Source organism: Ahaetulla prasina, chromosome 13, assembly GCF_028640845.1.
Source record: "Ahaetulla prasina isolate Xishuangbanna chromosome 13, ASM2864084v1, whole genome shotgun sequence".
Taxonomy (NCBI): domain Eukaryota; kingdom Metazoa; phylum Chordata; class Lepidosauria; order Squamata; family Colubridae; genus Ahaetulla; species Ahaetulla prasina.
The window spans coordinates 26,862,413-26,885,260 of NC_080551.1; the positions used below are offsets into that span (position 1 = coordinate 26,862,413).

The following is a 22,848-nucleotide window of genomic DNA, read 5'->3' on the forward strand; positions in this document are numbered from 1 at the left end:
CTAGGAAAGGGTCCCAACTTAGGCATGAAAGTCATGTGTAAGTCCCTCTCTCTCAGCCCAACCCATCTCACTTTACTGATATAGGCGAGACTTCAAGAGCTGGGCTGTCCCTCCCAGTGAATTAATCTGAGCTGATTTCTCTGTTTCCCAAGCTTAATGGATGCTTTTGCTTCTGTTAACTGTTTTTGCATAGTTTCTCCAAGGTCATTTCTGTGGTTTTTTCCTGGCTGTTCAGTTTACAATGCAGTGATCAGCTGTGAATTCTCCAAATCAAAATGATCAGTAAATAGATGTTTGGATTCCTTGGATAATCTGCTCTCTGACGCCACAAGGAGAAATAGCTAACGTGGCACTTCCTAACCGGCCAAATGGAGCACTTTGCCTCCAGGGTGGCCTTGCTGGTTATCAATCCTTGGCTGCTTATACGTCGGACATGAGTATCCGAAGCCCCCCACTTTGGGCATCCACCCTTCAGCATCCTTCACCTATCCTTCCTACAGATTCAGCCAGGAAAACGGAGGTGGCTATCAGTCATAGGAGCAAGGTGGGCCTGACCACTGGTGAAATCCAAATTTTTTTTACTACTGGTTCTGTGGGCATGGCTTGGTGGGCTTGGCAGGGGAAGGATACTGCAAAATCTCCATTCCCTCCCCATTCCTGGGAGAAGGATATTGCAAAATCTCCATTCCCACCCCACTCTGGGGCCAGCCAGAGGTGGTATTTGCTGGTTCTCTGATCTGCTCAAAATTTCTGCTACCGGTTCTCCAGAACCTGTCAGAACCTGCTGGATTTCACCCCTGGACCTGACCCTGGCAATGTATAAACTTCCAACTGAAAGTGGCTTCTATCTACCTGGCTGCCATCCAAGTGATCTCTCTGGAGGGGAGCAGATGAGCCCATGTCTACTGCTCCCAATTTTAATCATGGCTTCTCTAGTCCCTATCCAGCACCCTGACCACCACTCCAGTCCAAAACACTTTAAACAGCACCATGCAAGCATTTCATGGCCAATTGTACTAAACTGTTTTGAGACCATCAGGCAGCATTATTTAGGCAGGCTACCAATCTAGCCCCAAATTATTAAGAGTTTTTGGATGTGTCCCTATATTCACATTAAAAGTAGAGATCAGCATCAAAGCAGGGTTTGGGAAAGTAAGAGGCCTCACCCCAGATACTCCAGGTAATCAACCACTTCCCATAGAATTTTCCAGGTGGTCTCTCACAGGTGGTACTGGAGGACTTAACAGAGATTTGCACCCATTAAACATAAATTTTAAAAATAAGATGCTGGCTGCATTGATACATAATACTACACATCATCAAGATTTCTAAACCATGATTTATTGCCTGCTGTATCATACTAAGCCATAATCACACATTACTTTACCTTCAAAACAAAGAACATACTCTGTAGCCTCAAGGAAATGTATCCCCACCCCCATCTTGGAGTTGGTCACAAACTAAGAGTTTGATCTGCACTGCCCTAAAGCCACAATCATTGTATTTAAACTGATTCACTCTAATTAGTTCAGTGGGACAAAACACGTCAAATCTCTGACAGTAACTCAGATCATGAGGCATAGCCTGTAACAATGTTAGTCACGGATTCTACAGCAGAATTTCCATTGGTTCTCTGACACACTGAATTCCAACTGAAAAAAAGGACTCTTATAATTGAACATTTCTTTCCTTTTCTTTTTTTAATTAATTGCTGTTTGTAAGCAAAATGTAAATCCACCCTACCTCCAGCAAGTGTCTGTTCCTGCAGCTCGCTCATCTGCTTCTTGTATGCCCTCAGAGCAGCTTCTTTAAAAGATGGAGTGCCCTTTTTTTTAAGGGGTGCTTTAGCAGGGACTACTGGAATATTCTTATTTTCGTCTTCACATACATCTAGTTCATCTCCAACTACCATGCCTTCCCCAGCAACTTCCCACATATGCTGATCGGCCACCTGGTCCTCCAAACTGCCACCAGGAGCAGAGCCTTCTCGTGCAAAAGCTGCCACCTCCTCTTCCCCTTCCTGCACCTGTTTTTCCAACTCAGTTACACTCGTTCGGCTCTCCAGTTTAGCAAGGACTTGCTCCATGACTTCCACATAATCTGTTTCAAGCTCGCCTGTGGATTCGCTGGGATCTTCCCCATCTTCAGCTCGGTAATAGGATGCCTCTGTATAAATGTCAGAGTCCAAGGTGGTGCTTGATTCATTAGCGGTAGATTGAGACAGTGTCCGAAATCTCCCCATAAAAGATGACCCACTGTCCTCACAGCCACTTAAACTCTGGGTGCTCTTAGTCCACACCACTTCCAAAGCTGACCTTGCCCGTTGCAGGGTATTTCCAAATTTGGGAAAGAGGAGGGTTTTGTCTGAAAGGTCAATGCTCAGCCGGCTCTGCCAAGTCTTGGGAGGCCCTTCCTCAGCATCCGTGCTGGGCAATTCACTTTGGCTTCGATACATCACAGGCTTCCTGGTTTGGGTGGGAAAGAGGGCATTGGCTCTAGCCTCCTGCTGCTGCTCAGTGAGCTGGTCAGACCACTGCATTTCAGCAGTGGACCCTCCCCCAGAGAGGCAGCGACTGTCCAGGGCATAATCATAATTTTCTCCCTCATACCGGGCATCTGAGAACTGGCCGAGGTTTACCTGTGGGTGGGAAAAATCATTTACGTTAGAACCCAAATGTCTGTAGCTTGAGGCATCTACTCCCATGTCTCTATTCTGGTCTAGCTGATTCCAGTCTTTCCATGGCGAAAGCGCATCTTCTAAAGAAACCTGAGAGTTACTATAATGGCTCCGGTCGCCTGAGGCACATGCCATCCCATTGCTGACCCCACTGTCAATGGTTTCTGTATTCTCCATTTCACTCTCAACTCTATGAGTGGGGCCTTCTGGATTAAAACCCTGGTCCTGCAGATCACTAGTCCACTCGGTGGGGTCACCCTGTGTTCTTTGCCAGAGTTCCCGGTCGGAAAAAGACAAAAGCGAGCTCCCGTTCGTTTTGATGAAGTGTTGGTTCTCTGAAAAATCTTCAGAAAAAGATTGGCAGAGTTTAGAAAAATCAGACTCTGAATGACTGAGCTTTAGTGCTGCCAAATCATCCTGTGAGGGCCACAGAGAGGTCATATTGGAAGAGCTGCTGGCTTTGATTTCCTTCGGTGGGCTGCCTTGACTTGGGAAAGCGTTGGCACCTGGAGCCCTTTTAAGAACATCTCCCTTGTCTTTTGCAGAACTTCTTTTCATTTGTGGTGCAGATTTGGATATTTTTGCATAACTGTTCCGACTGATATCAGATTCCAGTTCTTTGCCATGGTTATCAAGCAATTCCCAATCCTGCTCTCTGGCTCTGAGATCAGTAGCTAGGCATTTCAGATCCATGCTCTCATACGTCTGAGATGAAGGGAGGCTTCTCTGCTTCCGCTCTCTTGAATCTCGGGGCAGAATTTCAGCTGAAACCCCAATCCCAGTCCCTTTAAGCTTGTAAGACTTTTTCAGAACCAAGTCTCTGTGCTGGGATGTTTCAAAATAAACAAGAATGGCCCGTGGCTTGGCATTAGGACAGTCTCTCTGTTGTCCCAGTCGCTGTGCAAATTCTATTTTGACAGAATTTTGAGCCTCCGAGAATCCCATTTTCTCTATTAATATTCTGTGCACTACATGCTCAACATTCTCAAACTTCTCCTCTGGCACATTTAAAAATCTAAGACTGGTTTTGCTTCCTGCGTGTCCAAGTTGCTTGATATAATCATATATATCATGTGTCTCCCTTCGTGATTGTACAAATCCAGTCCTCAACTGTTCAATTTCATTCTGCACAACTTCCACATTGCTGGAGATCTCATCAATGGACTCTCTGAGGGCATTGACGTGTCCCCTCAATTCGGAGAGCTCCGTTTCTATTTGACTGATCCCCTGAAGCTCTTTGAATATCATTTCCATCACATCGTGGGTCTGACTGATGCAACCAGTGGAACTGAAGCTGGCTTCCAAGGTGCTGGACTTTGGCGGGCGAGCAGTTCTGTCCAAAGACTTGCTCCTCAGGCCCCAGGTTTTTTTCCACATGCTAAGCTCGGAGTCTGAGGAGACGTACTCCTGGCTCTTCTTCCATTTCCTCAACTTCCGTAAAGCACCGAGCTTGAGGTTATGCAGTGTGCGGTCCCCTTCAGAACTGCCATCTGAAGGGGCAAGGCTACTCACACTCTTCCTGTTGCGTCTCATGGGCATTGTGTGAGATGAATACTCTTTGCTCCTGTTTTGGTCTTTGGCTTTACTTAAAAATTCTGAGAATGAGCTCTCGTTAGAAGATGCGTCTTGAAAAGGATCTTCATTCTTATTTAAGAAAATTCTCTGTTGCAATCCATTTGCAATAGCTGCCCGATAGCTGAAAGTTGGAGACAGAGAAAATCCGTGGTTATTTCTCTCCTCTTTAGCTGACCAATTGCGAACAGAGGTATGCTTAGCTATTTTTTTTACTGTGCTTTTTAAACTAATTGAGAATAGCTTTACTTGTCCAATTTGGGAAATATTTAATTCCTTTTTGCTTTGACAGCCCTCTTGTTTGTTCTTTGTATTGTTTTCCAACTTCTTTGTAAACATTCCTTTGTAAATCCTGGGTATGTAAAAAAGGTTTCGGTTCTGGAGGAGAGCAGAAACCATGGAAGGCAAGCTCAGTTATCCTTCCCCACAAAGACAGCAGTTCCTTCTTGACGCAACCATTTGTGTGCTTCCAACTTAAGATGAGGCAGGGCTCTCTTAATGAGCCAGGACAATACACACTGTTATGTGTTAACCATGGTTGGCAAGTCAAAAGCCAGAAACAGCTTCAGGAAGGATTGCACAAGTCTGAAAAATCCTGGTTCTATTTTCCGTTGCTCCCTTCAGCATCTAAAAAGCAAAGAACATTTTTATTATGACTTCCAAACTAAATTCATAATGTTATACATGTCAAAAATACTGAACACTTGCTCATCTGACATTTTAATACATAGAATTATTTAAAAAGTAATTTATGACATTTGGAGAAACTGCATTTCCTATTTACAGAAGAAAAACTGATCCAGACAGAAAGTTAGATAAGTTGTTTTCATGTACATTTCAACAAACTGTCAGTTTTGGGGTTAGAAAAATATTTTTAAAAAAATAAGTGATGTATCAAATTGGAGCTCCTCAACAGAACCTTTACAGCTGTGTTTTTAGATAGGACTCTTGTTAAAAAGAAACATTAAAGTCAGCAGGCCTCAAATATGCAAAATGTTTTGCTCAAAGCTATTTGCGGTTGGGCAGTTAAATGTAGTCTATAGAGAGACTGCTTGCTAGTAATTCTTTTGACCACACATAGGCAGATTTGCACTTTACACTTTTTTTTTAATTGCATCACTGAGAAGTCAGGAGAACTTTACTCATATTCAGAGAGTACCCAGATCTGATTATGCCTTTGTCTTTACATCCACCTATTCTGTCTTAGCATTGCTAAAACAAGTGCAGCACAAGAAAATTTCCTATAGCAACCCTCTAAGTGGTACGATGCAAAAGACTGTTATGCAATATGTAGTCGCAGAGATAATTTGAAAGAAAAGCTCTAGACGTCAAGGGAAAAGAAAAAGAAAAAAAATAAAGAAAAAGAAAAAGGAATTTGTTCTCCTCAATACTTCTTCTACTTAAGGAGGAGGAGGAGGAAGGGAAAAGAGTAAAAAAAAGCCTGCAATTTTTTGAAATAATGGTGAATATAAAACAATCAGACAGGATACAAATAATTAAAAGTTTTTTACAGTATCAGAACACCATAATTTTCTCTGTATACAGGATTACTATATAAAAGAACAGAAAGTGTGTCTTAATTCAAACAAGACTTTTCTTAGAATCAAAAATCTATCAAGATATTAAAAATGAAGTGCTAATAATAGCTATAACTCAGAGAACAAAATTCAGTAAACATGGTTTTTTTTGTTCAATTAGACTGTTTATTTTCCATTCTAAAAATATGATTATAAGGAGCATAAGAGCACAATAAATTATTATTTTCTTATTATATTAATTACATCTAATTTCCATTTTATTTTTGCCAATATGGCAAATATGAAGAGTTGTTGATTCCTTAGGAAATCCTCAGATTATAGTTACATTTCTAAAATATTAAACACATTTAAATTAAGTTAGTTCAAAGTTAATTACGGTAAGTTCAAATTCTCCCAGTGTATTTCATAGTCTGGAATTTTTCTTCTTCCTGCCAGAAAGAAGGCTCTCTGACAGTGGGGGCTCAGAATTGCAGAAGGCTAGGTCCCTAAAGATCATCTAGTCCAGTCTGTGGCCAAGTGCAAGGCTGCACTACTACAACGTCTTCAAAAGATCTTCTGCATTTCTTAACACCAAGCACAGTAAACAGAGTGGTTCCTTCAGCACAGGCTTCGTGCAACATTTGTACCCTGTGCTGCTTACCCACATTTTGGACCAGCTATGATTTTAAAGGGCTTGTAGACCAGAAAGCATGTTGTGATCGTCAAGACAGGATGGCCCTGCACCAGTCAAGTTCACTTCAGTCCTTGCAGGGCATTTGTGAATTTTAAACAAGCTGCAATGCAAAATAAAAAAAGAACCAAACTGGGCTTTTGAGGTCAGCAAACACGTGAAAAGGCACTGTGACTAGGCTGCTGAAGGACAGCTTGTGGTCACGTGTCCATTTTGATTAATGCCGCTCAGAAGCGAGAGACTACCAAGCCTCCCTTGGGAGACCCCAAGTCCAAGGCCACACCAGAGGACAGGCAGGCATCCTGATGTCTTTCCTGATCTGAAGAATGTTTGATGAACATTCACGCAAGCATTCACGCCTGGCAGCCCAAAGTGCCTGGTCTGCTGCTCTGCCAAGGAAGGAGGAAGAAAGAGGAACTGGGAAGACGAGAGATTGGCCGGAGACCAGCAGCTGCATCACAGGAGTTGTTGTTATACTGCCTGCCTTTGCAGCATGCTTGGCCTTAACAGTATTTCCTAGGCACAGCGTTGTGCTCCCCTGGCCGGCCTTGGGTCCTTCTGTGGGCCAGGACAAGGGGAAAGACCCTTTGGGAGGGCAAGGGACAGCCTCCCCCGAGGGCCACAGCTTTGGGCTGCAAGGATGGTGTACAAAGTAAATATTGCAGCAAATCCGGGAGGAAACCTTCACGCTGGGCTGCCTTCCTATCGCATTCATCCTGCCTTGTTTTTGCGGGCTGGACACTAACAACCAAACGGAGTAGAGCGAAATATTTCTTCCCTCTTCTCCGCGACCGGATGCGCTTCATTCCGGTCCTCAAAGCGAATCTGCACCCGGGACTCCCAGGCAGCTTCAACCACACCGCTCCCCGCATTTGGCGCCACCGTCTGCTGCGGGGGAGACGGCCTCCGGGAAGAGCTTCGCGCTCGCGGGAAAGCGGCCCCGCCGACCACCCCGCTCGGGTTCTTCTGCGGCGGGGCCAGAGCCGCGCCTCGGAAAGCCCTGCCTCGGCCAAAAGGGGCCGAGCCGCTCGATCCCCCTGCTTCGGCCAGCAACCGCGGACGGCCTAGGGGCGACCGTTCCCGCCGCCCTGGTCCCGCTCTCAGGGGTCCGGAGGGGCGGGGCGCCAGCGATGTCCCGAGGGAGGCAGGGAGCTCCGAAGGTGGAGCCACCGCCTCAGCGACCGGTCGCTCGCCACCCTCCCTCGATCCCCAGAGAGACGCCGAGCGCGCCCAAACCTCGAGCGCGGGGCGGGGTCGCTCGCATCGAGAGGCCTCCTTGCTCGGGCCGCAGCTGCGGGCCTCCCGCCCCCAAAGAGGCGCCGCGTCTCGCTAGCCTCCCAGAGCGCCTGCACGGCCAAGCCGAGGCGAGGCTACCGGCCGGAGGAAACCGCGGCGCCTCTCCGGTGTGAGGAGGCAGCCCCCCGGTCTGCCTGGCACCGGCAGGCAGCACCTGTACCAGGCAGACCGGGCGCCTGGAAAGTGAACCTCGGCCGGCCTCCCGCGCGTGCCCCGCGACAGCCCCGCGGGAACTTACCGGCCAAACTTGGGCGGCTGCAAGCCTGCAAACGGAGCGCCTCGGCCGGGCTGGCACAAGCGGCTGGGCTCGGTTGCGGGCTAGAGCCGCGGCCAGGAGAGGCGCCGGCGGCGACGCCCGTGGGCCCGCAGAGCGAGGGAGCGAGCGAGCGAGCGAGCGCCGACTCAAGTGCGGCGCCAAAGCTATCTCCGCCGCCGGGCGGTTCCTCAGCGCGTGCTGAGAGCGTAGCCAGCTGACTCCCGACGCTGCTGGTGCTGGTGCTGAGGCTGAGGCTGCTCTGAAGGCAGAGCCCGGCGCGGGCGGAGCGCTTCTCTCCGGCACCGCCCCCGCTCCTCGGGGCCTCGTCTCCGCCCGCGCCAGGGGATGCGCGCCCGCAGCTCCAGAGGAAGCGCATCGGGCAGGGCGGCGTCCGGCCTCGCGCTCCACCTGTAATGGAGGCGACGCTTTTCCTCCAGCGCCCGCGGGAAGGCTCGGCTGAAGCCCGTTGCTTCGGCTGTGATCGAGCCTCCAGCCCCGATGGCACTACACATCTGCAAAGCGCGGGACACGGTCAGAGCAGCGTCTATGGCGAGAGAGCTGGGGAGGTGCGGCCCCCTGACCGGCCGAGGCTTGCTGAGGAAGAGCGCGGCAAAGGCTGGATTCAGCGGCGGCCCGGTCAGGAAAGGGGCAGAGGCTAAATTCCCCCTTCCCGCCAGGTTTGCCGCGTGTGCAGCAAAGCCTCCCCGGCTCTTCTGAGGTGTTGCAGTTAGGTGACGGCGGTGGGGGAGACAACCGCTTGGCCCCCCCTTAAGTGACTACAGGGGCTGCGCGGTGCGGAGATCGCCTCCCGGGGGAGCCTGGCGGAGTTGGCGCCCTGGTCAGCCGCAAAGGAACCTCCGACGAGTCTGCCGGGCCAGGCTCCTTCCAAAGGAGCACAAGGCTTTCGGCTCGACTCCGGGGGAGCGCCGGACCTCGACGGCCAGCTCTTGCTGGGTTCCCTTTGGGTGCCCAAGGGTCCCTCTGCCTGGAGCTGGTTTTGATCGAGGGTGAAACCTTCCCAGCCCCTCCCCCTCTTAAGGAAAGTGATTTGTTGTGTTGTTTCTGCCAACGGGTGACATGGGGGTGGGAATGGCTAATCCACCCATTGATGGCAGCTCTTAACACATCCTGAAACAAGGACAGCCCCATTTTCCTCCAGCCCTGCAGGGCTTCACTCTGAGATGGCCAGCCCTACTTGGTTGCAGAGCTCGCTGGGCACCAAAGGTCATGGCCTCTCTGGCTTGGCAGGCATCGGCCTTCATGCCCCCGTTTCCCTAACCCTTTGTGGGGAGTCCCCAGGCCCACTGCAAGCAATGGAATTTGAGGCTTCTGTGGGGTGAAGGGATTGCCTAACACTTCATATGTCAAAAGTGTAAACACCAATAAAGCCATTTAGTTACCTACTTTTCTGAATGAGGTCACCAATAGGGGAAAGAACTGTGCAGGTCCATTCAAGCAGGATTTGCACTCGGTCTTCTCCCAATGGGGCCTTTTGAGGAGAAGCTCCACCAGTTTGCTTAGGGCTCATTCAACCTGTTGAGTTTGGGACTCTTCTGGCTTCTTTGGCTGAAGTGCCCTCAGAGGTTGCCCTGGGGACCTGTTACGTTGTCACTCGCTGATGGCGTTGCAGCAGCTTGTATTTTAGAATGTGGCTCCAGAGACCATCTGCTAAAGTCAATTACAAGATTATCAATCTATGGTGGAATTAAAAGACCATTGAGGTCTAGTCCTGCCAACAAACTGTCTGGGGATTTTTATGGATTAGCATGTAATAAAATAAGGCACACTTTCCCTACTTTCTAACAAAGTGAGTGGGAAAGATAAATAGTTTGTGCCAGCAACTGACAAGTACAGAGGTCCAAGTGGTTCATCAAGCTCTAGAAAGCTGCCCTCCACTCCCAGGTCCCATCTTCTGTCCTGCACAGGAACTTATCTTTCCAATATTTGTGCCGTCCCTCTTCCCACCAGTCATCTCCAAAGAGCTGCTCGGCACATGTCCTTCAGGATCAAAATGCACCTGAACTGGATGACTGTGAGTCCGCACCAGCTGTTCACTTGCAAGGGCTTTGGAGTGAAAAGAATGAAAATATTTACAGACCCCTCACATCCAGGACATAAACTGTTTCAACTCCTACCCTCAAAACGACGCTATAGAGCACTGCACTCCAGAACAACTAGGCACAAGAACAGTTTTTCCCCGAAGGCCACCAAACAAATAATTCCCTCAATACTGTCAAACTATTTACTAAATCTGCACTACTATTAATCTTCTCATCATTCCCATCACCAATCTCTTTCCACTTATGACTGTATGACTGTAACTTTGTTGCTGGAAATTCTAATGATTTATATTGATATATTGACCATCATTTGTGTTGTAAATGTTTTACCTTGATGAACGTATCTTTTCTTTTATGTAGACTGAGAGCATATGCACCAAGACAAATTCCTTGTGTGTCCAATCACACTTGGCCAATAAAAAATTCTATTCTATTCTATTCTATTCTATTCTATTCTATTCTATTCTATTCTATTCTATTCTATTCTATTCTATTTTGAAGCAGAGCAAAATAGAGCTTCCTAAACTAGGGGTTTAGGGGTGCATTTGCAATGGGAGGGGGTGGAGGGTGACATCACCCAGTTCTGCATTTAAGAAGAGGCTGGGGATGCTGGTGCTGGTGCTAGGGACGATGATGTCCTGATGATGGGTCAAGCAGAGGTAGAGTTTTGTCTCAGGTCTGGAACCAGAGAAGTCACAGCTCAGAGTCTTGAGGAGCTTGCAAATGCCACATGAGCCCCTTTCTGCAATCTTTGCAACATCTTCATGGAGCACTGGAGTTGTATCAGTGGACTAGAAAGGGGAAAATCCTCTCCCTCTGTACAAAAAGTGGGAAAGGGGTAGAACTATGGGCTCGTTAGCATTTATTTATTTATTTATTTATTTAATCGTATTTATATACCGCCCTATCTCCCAAGGGACTCATGAGATTGACCCTCACAAAATTCTGGAACAAATGATTAAACAGTTGTCTGTGAGCATTTAGAAAATAATATACTGCTTGTCAGGAGCCAGCATACCTTTATCAAGAATAAATTGTGGCCAAACCTGATATTTTTTTGACAGGGACCAGTTTAGTTGTCAGCAGGAATGTGATGGATATCATATCATGACTTCAGCAAAGCAGTCAACAAGATCTCCCATGGTATATATGACAAAGTGGGGCTTGAATTCTGCTGCTGTTTTATGGACATGGATGGTGGAAGAACCGTAGCCAGCAAGTGTATGTCTAGGCTGGAGGGAAATGTTAAGTATCAGACTGCAGGACTCTGCTCTAGGCCTGTGCTGTTCAATATATTTTCAAATTACTTGGATGGGGATTAGGAAATACAATTATAACATTTGTAAGCAATACAAAGGTGGGTCAATAAAAAATAGCTTAAAGCAGTGATATTCAACGAGGTCCCTACCGCCCACTAGTGGGCGTTCCAGCTTTCATGGTGGGCGGTAGGGGTTTTGTCCGATATTGAAGCACTTTCCTCTTTTTTAATTTAATTGACTTTTTAAAAAATTTCATAGCATTATTTAAAAACATTTTCATTAAGTTTTCATAAAATTCCCTGTGACAATTTAAATTTCTGAAAATATACTATTTGTATCGGCTGCGCATAAGTTTAGTTCACGTTATGTAAGTAAAATTAAATGGCGCTATAGTGCGACCGCAAACAAAAAAGCCTCATCCCAGAATAGCTTGCGCATCTCCTCCCACACTACCCAGCTGTAACAGACAAGCAGAGCTGGTAGCTGGTGCCCCTCCCCCAACCTAATCCACGATGCGTGAGAGGCATACGCAGTCGATGATACATGGCGCATTACTGTGGAACTGGTGGGCGGTTAGAAAATTTTACTACTAACAGAGATACAAAAGTGGGCGGTAGGTATAAAAAGGTTGACTACCCCTGGCTTAAAGGATAATATCAAGATTCAGGAGGATTTTGGCAAACAGGAACTTTGGGCAAAATGTAGCTAGACAAATTTCAAAAGAAACATATGCAAACTTCCAAGTAAGGAAAAATGATATGAATATGGGATGGAGAAGAGTTATAGATCAACTTTTCTTTGATCTTTCAGTAGCCTTCGGTGCCATCAATCATCATAGCCTTTGGAGCAGTTTAAAGAAGTAGGGATATACTTTTGTTAGCCTTTTTCCTTCAGTTCTAGTCAGTGTTGGTAGAGAGGTCTGGCCCCAAACTTCTGCTTTGCAGGATCTGGAGGACTCAACTCTTTCCCTGCTGTCCTATTTAACTTCTGTATGAAGCCACCGGGCAAGGGAACTTGTTGGTACAGAGTTAAGTGCCATCACCTTCTGATGATACTCAGCTATGGGTATCTGTCAGGCTGTTCAAGGTTATTTTCCAGTACCAATAAAGAGAATCTCTCTGGCTCAATGTTGAACTGTGGAATACTTGGTGCTCTCTGAGCTTGGTTGTTTGCTTGCAGATGTTTCATTACTCAACATCATCAGTGCTAGTGAGTTTGGGGTTTGCTCCCTGTTGACCTGCCAGTGTTGGTAGCAATGTGGTTTTCTCCTTGGTAGTTCCTTGATTAGGATATCTTTTACTGCTTAATGTTTGTCGGATGTTAACCCCTGTTTATCTGAGTGTTAGCAGCTGGAGAGGATGTCTTCTGGTCTTTTTGTTCTCTTTTTATTGTCTTTTTTTTTTATTGAAAGAGTTTTTAAAAAAACAAAGACATTTTCCCCCCCTTTTTCCCCCTCCTCCCAAAAACCCCTTCCCCTCCTTCCCCGCTTCCCGGGTCAATCACAAGGTATTGTTATACATAAACCAAACATAGAATAAAATTTTCCCTTCCAATCCAATTAACCACATCCAAAGCTTTTCATCTCCCAACCCCCTCCCCATTACATAAAATAACTTTCTAATTATTCAAAGGCAATCTGATATTTCTTAATCTGATATCTATTTTGTAGATAATCAATCCATTTTTTCCATTCAATTAAATATCTTTCCTGCGTATTGTCTTTTAAAAAAGCTGAGATTTTAGCCATCTCAGCCAAATTAATGACTTTCAGTATCCATTCTTCTATTGTAGGTACCTCTTCTTTCTTCCAGTATTGTCCAATCAACAGTCTTGCTGCTGTTATTAAATTCAGAATCAATTTAGTCTCAATCCCTGTACAATCCGTTATAATTCCCAAAAGGAAAAATTGTGGCAGGAACTTTATCTTCTTCTTCAGTACATTTTGAATAATCCACCAAATTCTTATCCAAAAGACCTTAATTTTCTTGCAAGTCCACCAAATATGAAAATATGTAGCGTCATCACAATCACACCTCCAACATTTCGCTTGGATATTAGGATACATACGTGATAATTTTTTGGGATCTAAGTGCCATCTATAAAACATCTTATAAAAATTTTCCCTTAAATTCTGTGCTTGTGTAAACTTAACATTTCTAACCCAGATTTTCTCCCATGTTTCCAACATTATTGGTTCCTGAATATTCTGTGCCCATTTTATCATACAGTCCTTTACCAAATCCTTTTCCGAATCTATTTCAAGCAACACATTATACAATCTCTTTATATGCTCCTGGGTTTTATTGTCTTTTTTGAATGATGTGAAAATGTAATTTATTTCTATGTGCATGCTGATGGCTGATTTGTCTGAATGCCAAGCTTCTAGGAATTCCTGAACATTTTGGGGATTTAGCTTGATCTAGTTTTAGCTTGGTCTAGTCTTAGGCGTAGGATACTCACACTTTCCCAATTGAAACTATGGTTGAGTCTGTCTATGTGTTCTGAAATTAAGGAGTTTTTGTCCTGGGTATTTGTGGGCACCCTCTGCTAGTCTTACAATTTATTATTATTATTATTATTATTATTATTATTATTATTATTATTATTATTATTATTATTATTATTATTATTATTATTAATCGTATTTATATACCGCCCTATCTCCCGAAGGACTCAGGGCGGTTCACAGGCAAATAAAAACACATAAATACAGATTAAAATAACAATTAAAAAACTTATTCTAAAAGGCCGAATGTTTAAAAACAATATAAAAAATAAAACCCATTTAAAACCAATAAATTTAAAATCTAATCCAGTCCTGCGCAGATGAATAAGTGTGTTTTAAGCTCACGACGGAAGGTTCGGAGGTCCGGAAGTTGAAGAAGTCCTGGGGGTAGTTCATTCCAGAGGGTGGGAGCCCCCACAGAGAAGGCCCTTTCCCTGGGCGTCGCCAGACGACACTGCCTCGCTGACGGCACCCTGAGGAGTCCCTCTCTGTGAGAGCGCACGGGTCGGTGAGAGGTATTCGGTAGCAGTAGGCGGTCCCGTAAATAACCCGGCCCTATGCCATGGAGCGCTTTAAAGGTAGTTACCAGAACCTTGAAGCGCACCCGGAAGGCCACAGGTAGCCAGTGCAGTCTGCGCAGGATAGGTGTCATACGGGAGCCACGAGGGGCTCCCTCTATCACCCGCGCAGCCGCATTCTGGACTAACTGCAGCCTCCGGATGCCCTTCAAGGGGAGCCCCATGTAGAGAGCGTTGCAGTAATCCAGGCGAGACGTCACGAGGGCGTGAGTGACCGTGCATAGGGCATCCCGGTCTAGAAAGGGGCGCAACTGGCGCACCAGGCGAACCTGGTAGAACGCTCTCCTGGAGACGGCCGTCAAATGATCTTCCAGAGACAGCCGTTCATCCAGGAGGACGCCCAAGTTGCGCACCCTCTCCATCGGGGCCAATGACTCGCCTCCAACAGTCAGCCGTGGACTCAGCTGACTGTACCGGGATGCCGGCATCCACAGCCACTCTGTCTTGGAGGGATTGAGCTTGAGCCTGTTTCTCCCCATCCAGACCCGTACGGCTTCCAGACACCGGGACAGCACTTCGATAGCTTCGTTGGGGTGGCCCGGTGTGGAAAAGTACAGCTGGGTGTCATCCGCGTACAGCTGGTACCTCACACCGAAGCCACTGATGATCTCACCCAGCGGCTTCATATAGATGTTGAACAGAAGGGGCGAGAGAATCGACCCCTGCGGCACCCCACAAGTGAGGCGCCTCGGAGCCGACCTCTGCCCCCCTGTCAACACCGTCTGCGACCGATCGGAGAGATAGGAGGAGAACCACCGATAAACGGTGCCTCCCACTCCCAATCCCTTCAACCGGCGCAGCAGGATACCATGGTCGATGGTATCGAAAGCCGCTGAGAGGTCTAATAGGACCAGGGCAGAGGAACAACCCCTATCCCTGGCCCTCCAGAGATCATCCACCAACGCGACCAAAGCCGTCTCCGTGCTGTAACCGGGCCGGAAACCGGACTGGAACGGGTCTAGATAGACAGTTTCATCCAGGTGTAAGGGAAACTGATATGCCACCATACTCTCTACAACCTTCGCCGCGAAGCGAAGGTTGGAGACCGGACGATAATTACCTAAAACAGCCGGGTCCAGGGAAGGCTTCTTGAGGAGGGGCCTCACCACCGCCTCTTTCAAGGCGGCCGGAAAGACACCCTCCACCAAAGAAGCACTCGTAATCGCCTGGAGCCAGCCTCGTGTCACCTCCTGAGTGGCCAGCACCAGCCAGGAGGGGCACGGGTCCAGTAAACACGTGGTGGCATTCAACCTACCCAACAACCTGTCCATGTCCTCGGGAGCCACAGGGTCAAACTCATCCCAAACAATGTCACCAAGACTGGTTGTTACAGGGCTTTACTGCTAGCAGAGGCACAAGTAATAGAATTATTTATAGATAGAATTCTTTATTGGCCAAGTGTGATTGGACACACAAGGAATTTGCCTTTGGTGTATATGCTCTCAGTGTACATAAAAAGACAAGATACACTCGTCAAAAATCACAAGGCACAACACCCAGTGACATTCATATGGTACAATAAGCTAGAAACAATATCAATATAAATCGCAAGGTTACAAGCAACAAAGTTACAGTCATGCAGTCACAAGTGGGAGGAGATGGGTGACAGGAACGATGAGAAGACCAATAGCAATAGTAATGCAGCCTGATGTGAATAGTTTGACAGTGTTAAGGCAATTATTTGTTTAGTAGAGCGATGGCATTTGGGAAAAAATGTTCTTGTGTCTAGTTGTTCTGGTGTGCAGTGCTCTATAGCATCATTATGGGGATAGGAGTTGAAACAATTTATGTCCAGGATGTGAGGGGTCTGTAAATATTTTTACAGCCCTCTTTTTGATTCGTGCAATATATGAGTAATGAGTCAAAACCAGCAGCTACAAATGACATTTCATTCCCCACTATCTGAAATTAAGCCCAATTGTAAGTAAGCCTTACTTGTGGAGAAGGGGAAAGGGAACTCCTCTTGCCAGTGGAGGTGGTAGGGACTACATATCTGCAGTTCCCAGAAAGGACATGATTCAAACTTCACTTCAAAAAGCTAATGTCTGAGCGCCCTCTTGTGGATGTGGAGAATTGTGATTTCAGCAGGATTCCTGGAGAAATCAGGCTTAAACCTGGAAAACCAATCAGGCTAAACCTCCTCCCCCTACCCCTACCCCCAGCTCCCCTGGAAGGAAGTTAATGATTGAGTGTTGTAATTAAAATTGAAGAACATTTATGAAGAATTTTGGATATATTGTTACTGGAGTATTGCAAATTCTGCAACCCAACAAGACTGACACAGACTTCAGAGGATAATTAGAACTGCAGAAAAAAACAATTACTGCCAACCTGCCTTCCATTGAGGACCTATAAACTGCACCAGTCAAAAAGTGGGCTGTGAAAATATTTACAAACCCTTCACATCCTGGATATAAACTGTTTCAACTCCTACCCTCAAAACGACACTATAGAGCACTGCACACCAGAACAATTAGACACAAGAACAGTTTTTTTCCGAACCCCATCACTCTGCTAAACAAATAATTCCCTCAACACTGTCAAGCTAGTAATTAAGTCTGCATTACTATTAATCTTCTCATCGTTCTTATCACCCATCTCCTCCCGCATGACTGTATGACTGTAACCTTGTTGCTGATATCCTTTATATTATATATTGATTTATATTTATATATAGATTTATATTGACTGTTTCCTAATATGATTTGATTGCTTATTTATTCCCTATGACTATCATTAAGTGTTGTGCCTTATGATTCTTGATGAAGGTATCTTTTCTTTTACGTACACTGAGAGTGTATGCACCAAGACAAATTCCTTGTGTGTCCAATCACCCTTGGCCAATAAAGAATTCTATTCTATTCTATTATTCCTGCAAGATACTTATGGATCAGATTCTAAAAAGTGGTTTAATTAATGAATGAAGGCCAATATATGTGTCCCAGGATAATGTTGCGGGATCTAATCTGGGTCGGTTACCAGGACCAGAGGTTTGGCCTTCCGAGATTTCGGACTCCTGCTGGAGCCCATCCTCAGGGAACTCCTCTCTTACCAGAACTTCTCTCTCATCACACACACTTTGCTAGAGAGAGAAGAAGTTCCCCTGAGGTTGGGCTCCAGCATGAGTCTGAAAACTCAGAAGAAAAAGGTCTTTGGTCCCAGTGACCGACCCAGATTGGATCTTAGTTTAATTAAATTTGCCAACTCTCAGTCTTTGAAGTGCCTTTTTATTGGACAAAATTGGACAATATGATTCTGGTCAAGATTGAATTCATTTAAAAATTGAATGGCAATATAAAATTAACAGCCTGACAATGTAAATTTTGAAATTTGAATAATTCAAATTTTCATTAATTTTTTTTCAACTTTCATTTTTGGTTTTTCCCTCCCTCTTCTTTCAAATTGTTTTCTCTTGGTTATTTCTAATATATTTTTCTTTTCTAAAATGAGTTCATTTAGATTTTTCATTTTACATATATTGTTATTTTATATTAGTTTTATAGTTTACCTTTATATTTTCTACCATAAATAGATTTAAGAAAATTTAATTAAATTTTCAGTTTAAAAAACTAAAAGAATTTTAATTGTTTTAAGAAACATTTTGAGACAATTTAACTGAAAGTTTTTAAAATTCAGTAAAATTCAAGACCAAGCCCCCTACCACCCGACAAATAACTGAGCATTGCAAAGGTTGCAAGATTGGCAGATTTCAAACCCTAAGGGAACTCTAAATACTTAGTCAATTTTTGTCTGCATCAGATCAAACCCTCTATTTTGTATTTCCATTCACTTTTTATGTACACGGTAGTTGACCCAAAATTCAAACAACTATTGGCTGCTCTAAAAAACCAGTTGGGAAAAGGGTTGCTAGGATTCCCAGTCTTTGCTCAGGCAGAGACCCCGGAGGGAGTCCCAATAGCTGGTTCTCAAACATTTTGGTCCCAGGATCCCTTTACCTTATACTCTTAAAATGACTGAGGACCCGAAAGAGATTTGCTTTAGTGGGTTATAGCTATTGATATTTGCTGTGTTAGAAATTAAAACTAAGAAATGTTAAAATGTTTAGTTATTTAACACACACACACCCTGGAAGATCTGAGGAGGACTCAGTGGTTGTCTGGCTCCTTCGGTGCACTGCATTTGATGGCCTGCAGCATAAAAACAGCCCAGTGTGCTGGTTGGCCCCATGCAGTTGGCTGCTGAACCCACTGAAGGCCTATGTGGGACAGTGCCTGCTGAGGGGCCGGGAAGGCACTACTTGTGCTTTGTCTGAGTAGGTGGTCATCTTGCACAGCAATTTTCTTTTGAAAAATTACCCTTTCAGCACCAATGTGAGGTACCCAGAAAAGCTTCTGGCAAGGAATAAGAGTTATACAATCTTCTCTGGATATTTCCAAAACAAGGAAAACTGTAATGTATTTGAATTTCAGGAGGGAAATTTGGGCGGGAAAATGCACGTTGCTGATTGGCTGATGCCTCAGACAAAATCCTATTTAAAGAGGGGTTTTTGCCTGTTGGCTTTTGCTGGGATCACAATAAACCAAAGAGCTGTTGTCACTTGTATCGTCTCCTGCCTCTTCATTGCCCGAACTCAACATTGGCGATGAAGGTGGGATATTGAAGGCAGTGAGACCGGGAAAAGAGTTGAAGGAGCAACTTAGTTTAAAACCCAGCCAGTATCAGGAGCGGATACATAGCGATGTCTAGCTATACGCCGCCAGCGCCATTCGACCCAGCCAAGGAGAAGCGGGGGTCGTACATGGCTCGTTTCGAGTGTTTCCTCGAAGCTAACGAACTGCAAGGAGTATCGGATAATCGCAAGCGCGCTTACTTCCTGAGCCACTGCGGGCCAGAAGTCTTCGATACCGCCGAATCGCTGTCGGAACCAACGCCTGTACAGTCGGTGCCATGGCAAACGCTACAGACGACGCTACGAGCACACTACGCGCCGGTGCCATCGAAGTTTGTACAACGGTTCGAGTTGAGGCAAAGAGTTCAGCAAGAGGGCGAATCGATAAGCGTGTACATGGCCGCATTAAGGAAAGCCGCAAACCACTGTGAGTATAGAGACTTGGAGGACTCTTTATTAGAACAACTCATTTGTGGGGTCAGAGACATCTGACTACAGAGGCGGCTGCTGTCGAAAAGCAACCTAACCCTGGCGATAGCCCTGGATGAGGCCAGGGCACACGAGATGTCCACCAAAGCGGCGGAAACCTTACAAAAGCTGAACACGCCGAATGCTGCGGCGAAAGCAATACCAGTCCACAGCGAAGAAATCCAGGCCGAATCAGACAGTGAAGAAGAGGAAGAGGTTTTCCACACCGGGAGGCCGGAGAGAGGCGACCGGGACAAGTGCGTGAGTTGCGGAAGCCAACACCAACGACAGAATTGCAGGTTCAAAGACGCAATTTGTCAGCGGTGTGAAAAAAAAGGACACATAGCTCAGGCCTATCGAGCCTCCCAACCTTCCTGCCAAAAATTCAAACCGGCCAATCAGCAGGGCGCCGGTTCAGCGAAGCGGCCAGGGATTGGCCAGTTCAAAAAAGGCACGAAGTCGAATCACACCACTGTGTGAGTGGGCCACGCATCGACACGCATAGAAAAGAAAATATTCACTAAGACCTACATCGAAGGAGTGCAGTGTAAAATGGAGGTAGATACCGGCTCATCAATCATGATTATGTCCTGGGACATGGTCGCACGGGACCTGCCAGAAGTCGCGAAATGACAGCTACAACCCCAAAAGCTGAGAGTGCAAGACTACCAGGGAAACCGGATCCCCGTAAAAGGAGCCACAACGGTCAGAGTAAGATATGGACAATTCAAGAAAATCCTGCCGATCACCATCGTTGATGGAAACCTGCCTAGTTACTGGGACTGGACTGGTTTCGAGCCCTAGGAATGGGCATAACCGGGGTCCACAACAATGGAGTCAACCTGAAGGACGAATTGTTGAAGGAATTCGAGGACGTTTTTCAAGACAGCCTGGGCAAGTACATGGGGACCCCCATTTCATTCAATTTGGACCCCCAGGTGGCTCCCATTAGATTAAAAGCTAGGAGGGTCCCGTTCGCCCTCAAACCCAAGATTGACAGGGAACTAGATAAGTTAGTAAGCCAGGGAATACTAGTCCCCGTCGACCATGCAAAATGGGAGACACCAATAGTGACCCCAGTCAAACCGGACGGATCAGTCCGGATTTGCGCAGACTATAAGGCAACGCTTAACAAAGCATTGCAAAAGAGTGCTTACCCCGTTCCCGTAGTGCAACATTTGTTGCACTCGTTAGGGCAGGGACAGGTCTTTGCCAAACTCGATCTGGCTCAAGCCTACCAACAATTACCGGTCGACAATGGAACGGCCGAAGCGCAAACGATTGTCACACATCAGGGCGCTTTTAAATGCACTCGACTTCAGTTCGGAGTTAGTGTAGCCCCCGGTTATTCCAAAACCTAATGGAACGATGTACTGGTATCAGCAGAAAACTTGGAAGAATTAGGGGTCAAATTGCGGAAGGTTTTGGGCATTTTTCAGGTCTGCGGGGCTTAAGGTTAAACTCAACAAATGCCAGATAGGAGTTGAATCTGTACAATTCTTGGGTTACCGGATAGATAAGGAAGGCATCCACCCGACGGAGAGCAAAGTGCGAGCCATTAGAAGAGCTCCAACCCAAAAAAACAAAACAGAATTACAAGCATTTTTGGGACTTGTGAACTTCTATGCGGTATTTTTAAAAGATAAGGCAACGGTAGCTGAACCGCTACATAAACTGCTAGCGAAAAAAGCTGTGTGGACTTGGGGCAGGGTTGAGGCTAAGGCATTTGAAGGAGTTAAGAATCTCTTCTCCAGCGAGAGCCTTCTTATTCAGTACAATGGGACATTGCTACTAGTACTAGTTTGTGATGCATCACCCTACAGGGTAGGGGCTGTCCTCAGCCACAGGTTACCGAACGGTTCAGAAGCCCCTATCGCATATTTTTCCCGCACGATGTCCGCAGCAGAAAGGAACTATAGCCAACCTGACCGGGAAGCCCTGGCTATAGTTTCGAGGGTTAAAAAATTCCACGAGTACCTGTTTGGGCGGCAATTTGAAATAGTCACAGACCACAGACCTTTATTGGGACTATTGGCGGGGGACCATCCAACACCGGTTGCATTATCACCCAGGCTGACCCGTTGGACTATTTTCCTGGCAGCATATTCTTACAAACTGTCTCACCAACCGGGTAAGGATTTGGGACATGCGGACGCTTTAAGTAGATGCCCGTTGCCAGAGACTATCGAAGACCCGACCCCAGGGACGCCCGTCTTGTTGATTGACTTTTTGGACTCTGGCCCAGTCACATCTGCGGAAGTGACTAGGGCATCTTACAAAGACATTGTCATAAGAACTGTGATCGGTTGGGTGCAGAGGGGATGGCCCGCTGCACCGGGGTATCGTTTCAAAGAGTTTACAAAAAAGCGTTCGGAATTGTCGGTACAAGGGGGTTGTCTGTTATGGGGGGATAGAGTGGTTATTCCGGACAAATTACGAGGGCATGTGTTGGAACTATTGCATGTGGGCCACCCGGGGATCGTGAGGATGAAAAGCCTAGCGAGAAGTTACGTGTGGTGGCCACAAATGGATAAAGACATTAGCGACCGGGTAGGGAAATGCCAAGCATGTCAAGAATCAAGGCCACTACCCCCAACAGCCCCCATTAGGGATTGGGAGAAACCCCAGGGTCCTTGGTCCAGGATCCACATAGATTTTGCCGGGCCGTTCCATGGGCAGACCTTCTTAATTGTGGTAGATGCCTACTCGAAGTGGTTAGAAATTTTACTCATGAAAACCACAACAGCGGAAGCAGTAATCACAGTCTTGAGGCATCTATTTGTGACACACGGGTTGCCCGACACTCTAGTGTGCGATAACGGCCCACAGTTCACGGCCACCCAGTTTGAGGGGTACTTGGCAGAAGAGGGCATCCGACATGTCCTCTCGGCACCTTTCCACCCGGCGACGAACGGACTTGCAGAACGCTTCGTACGCAGTGCCAAGGAAGCGCTATCTAGAATTAGCCCAGGAGATTGGCAATCAAAAATTGATACCTTCCTGGCAGTTCAACATAGAACTCCCATAGAACCACCAGCCACAGCCCATCGGAGTTATTAATGGGTAGAAGACTCCGGTGCCCCCTAGATCGGTTAAACCCAACATACTCCCCTGATGGGTACCAAAGCACAAAGGGAAGAACCAGAACAATGACAACAGGTGAACCGGTATGGGCACATAACTATAGTGAGGGCCCAGCGTGGCTTAAGGGAACAATTGTAGGAGTGACGGGCCCAAAGTCATACATAGTGGACATGGGGGATGGCCGAGTATGGAGACGCCACATAGATCAATTACGAAAAAGAATACAAAACAATCCAGAAACCAAACAGCCAGAC

The 22,848-nt window shown here is 46.3% G+C and overlaps 1 protein-coding gene across 5 annotated transcripts in view; it reads right to left on the bottom strand.

The window, feature by feature from the left end:
* Nucleotides 1-8,675, bottom strand: part of UNC13C (unc-13 homolog C) — a 72,607-nt gene extending 63,932 nt beyond the window's left edge. Inside the window, exons 1-2 of one of the 5 annotated variants that reach the window (XR_009152011.1) lie at nt 7,992-8,675; nt 1,744-4,876 (exon numbers count right to left, since the gene is read on the bottom strand). Coding sequence is in view for 2 of the 5 variants with exons in the window: in XM_058156248.1 (XP_058012231.1) it covers nt 1,744-4,648 (2,905 nt within the window). In the remaining 3 variants the exon portion in view is untranslated. Of the gene's footprint in view, nt 1-1,743; nt 4,877-7,991 lie in introns of those variants that run through there. The other 4 variants (XM_058156248.1, XM_058156249.1, XM_058156250.1 and 1 more) reach the window with 4 other exon arrangements.
* Between the last annotated feature and the right edge of the window lie 14,173 nt (nt 8,676-22,848).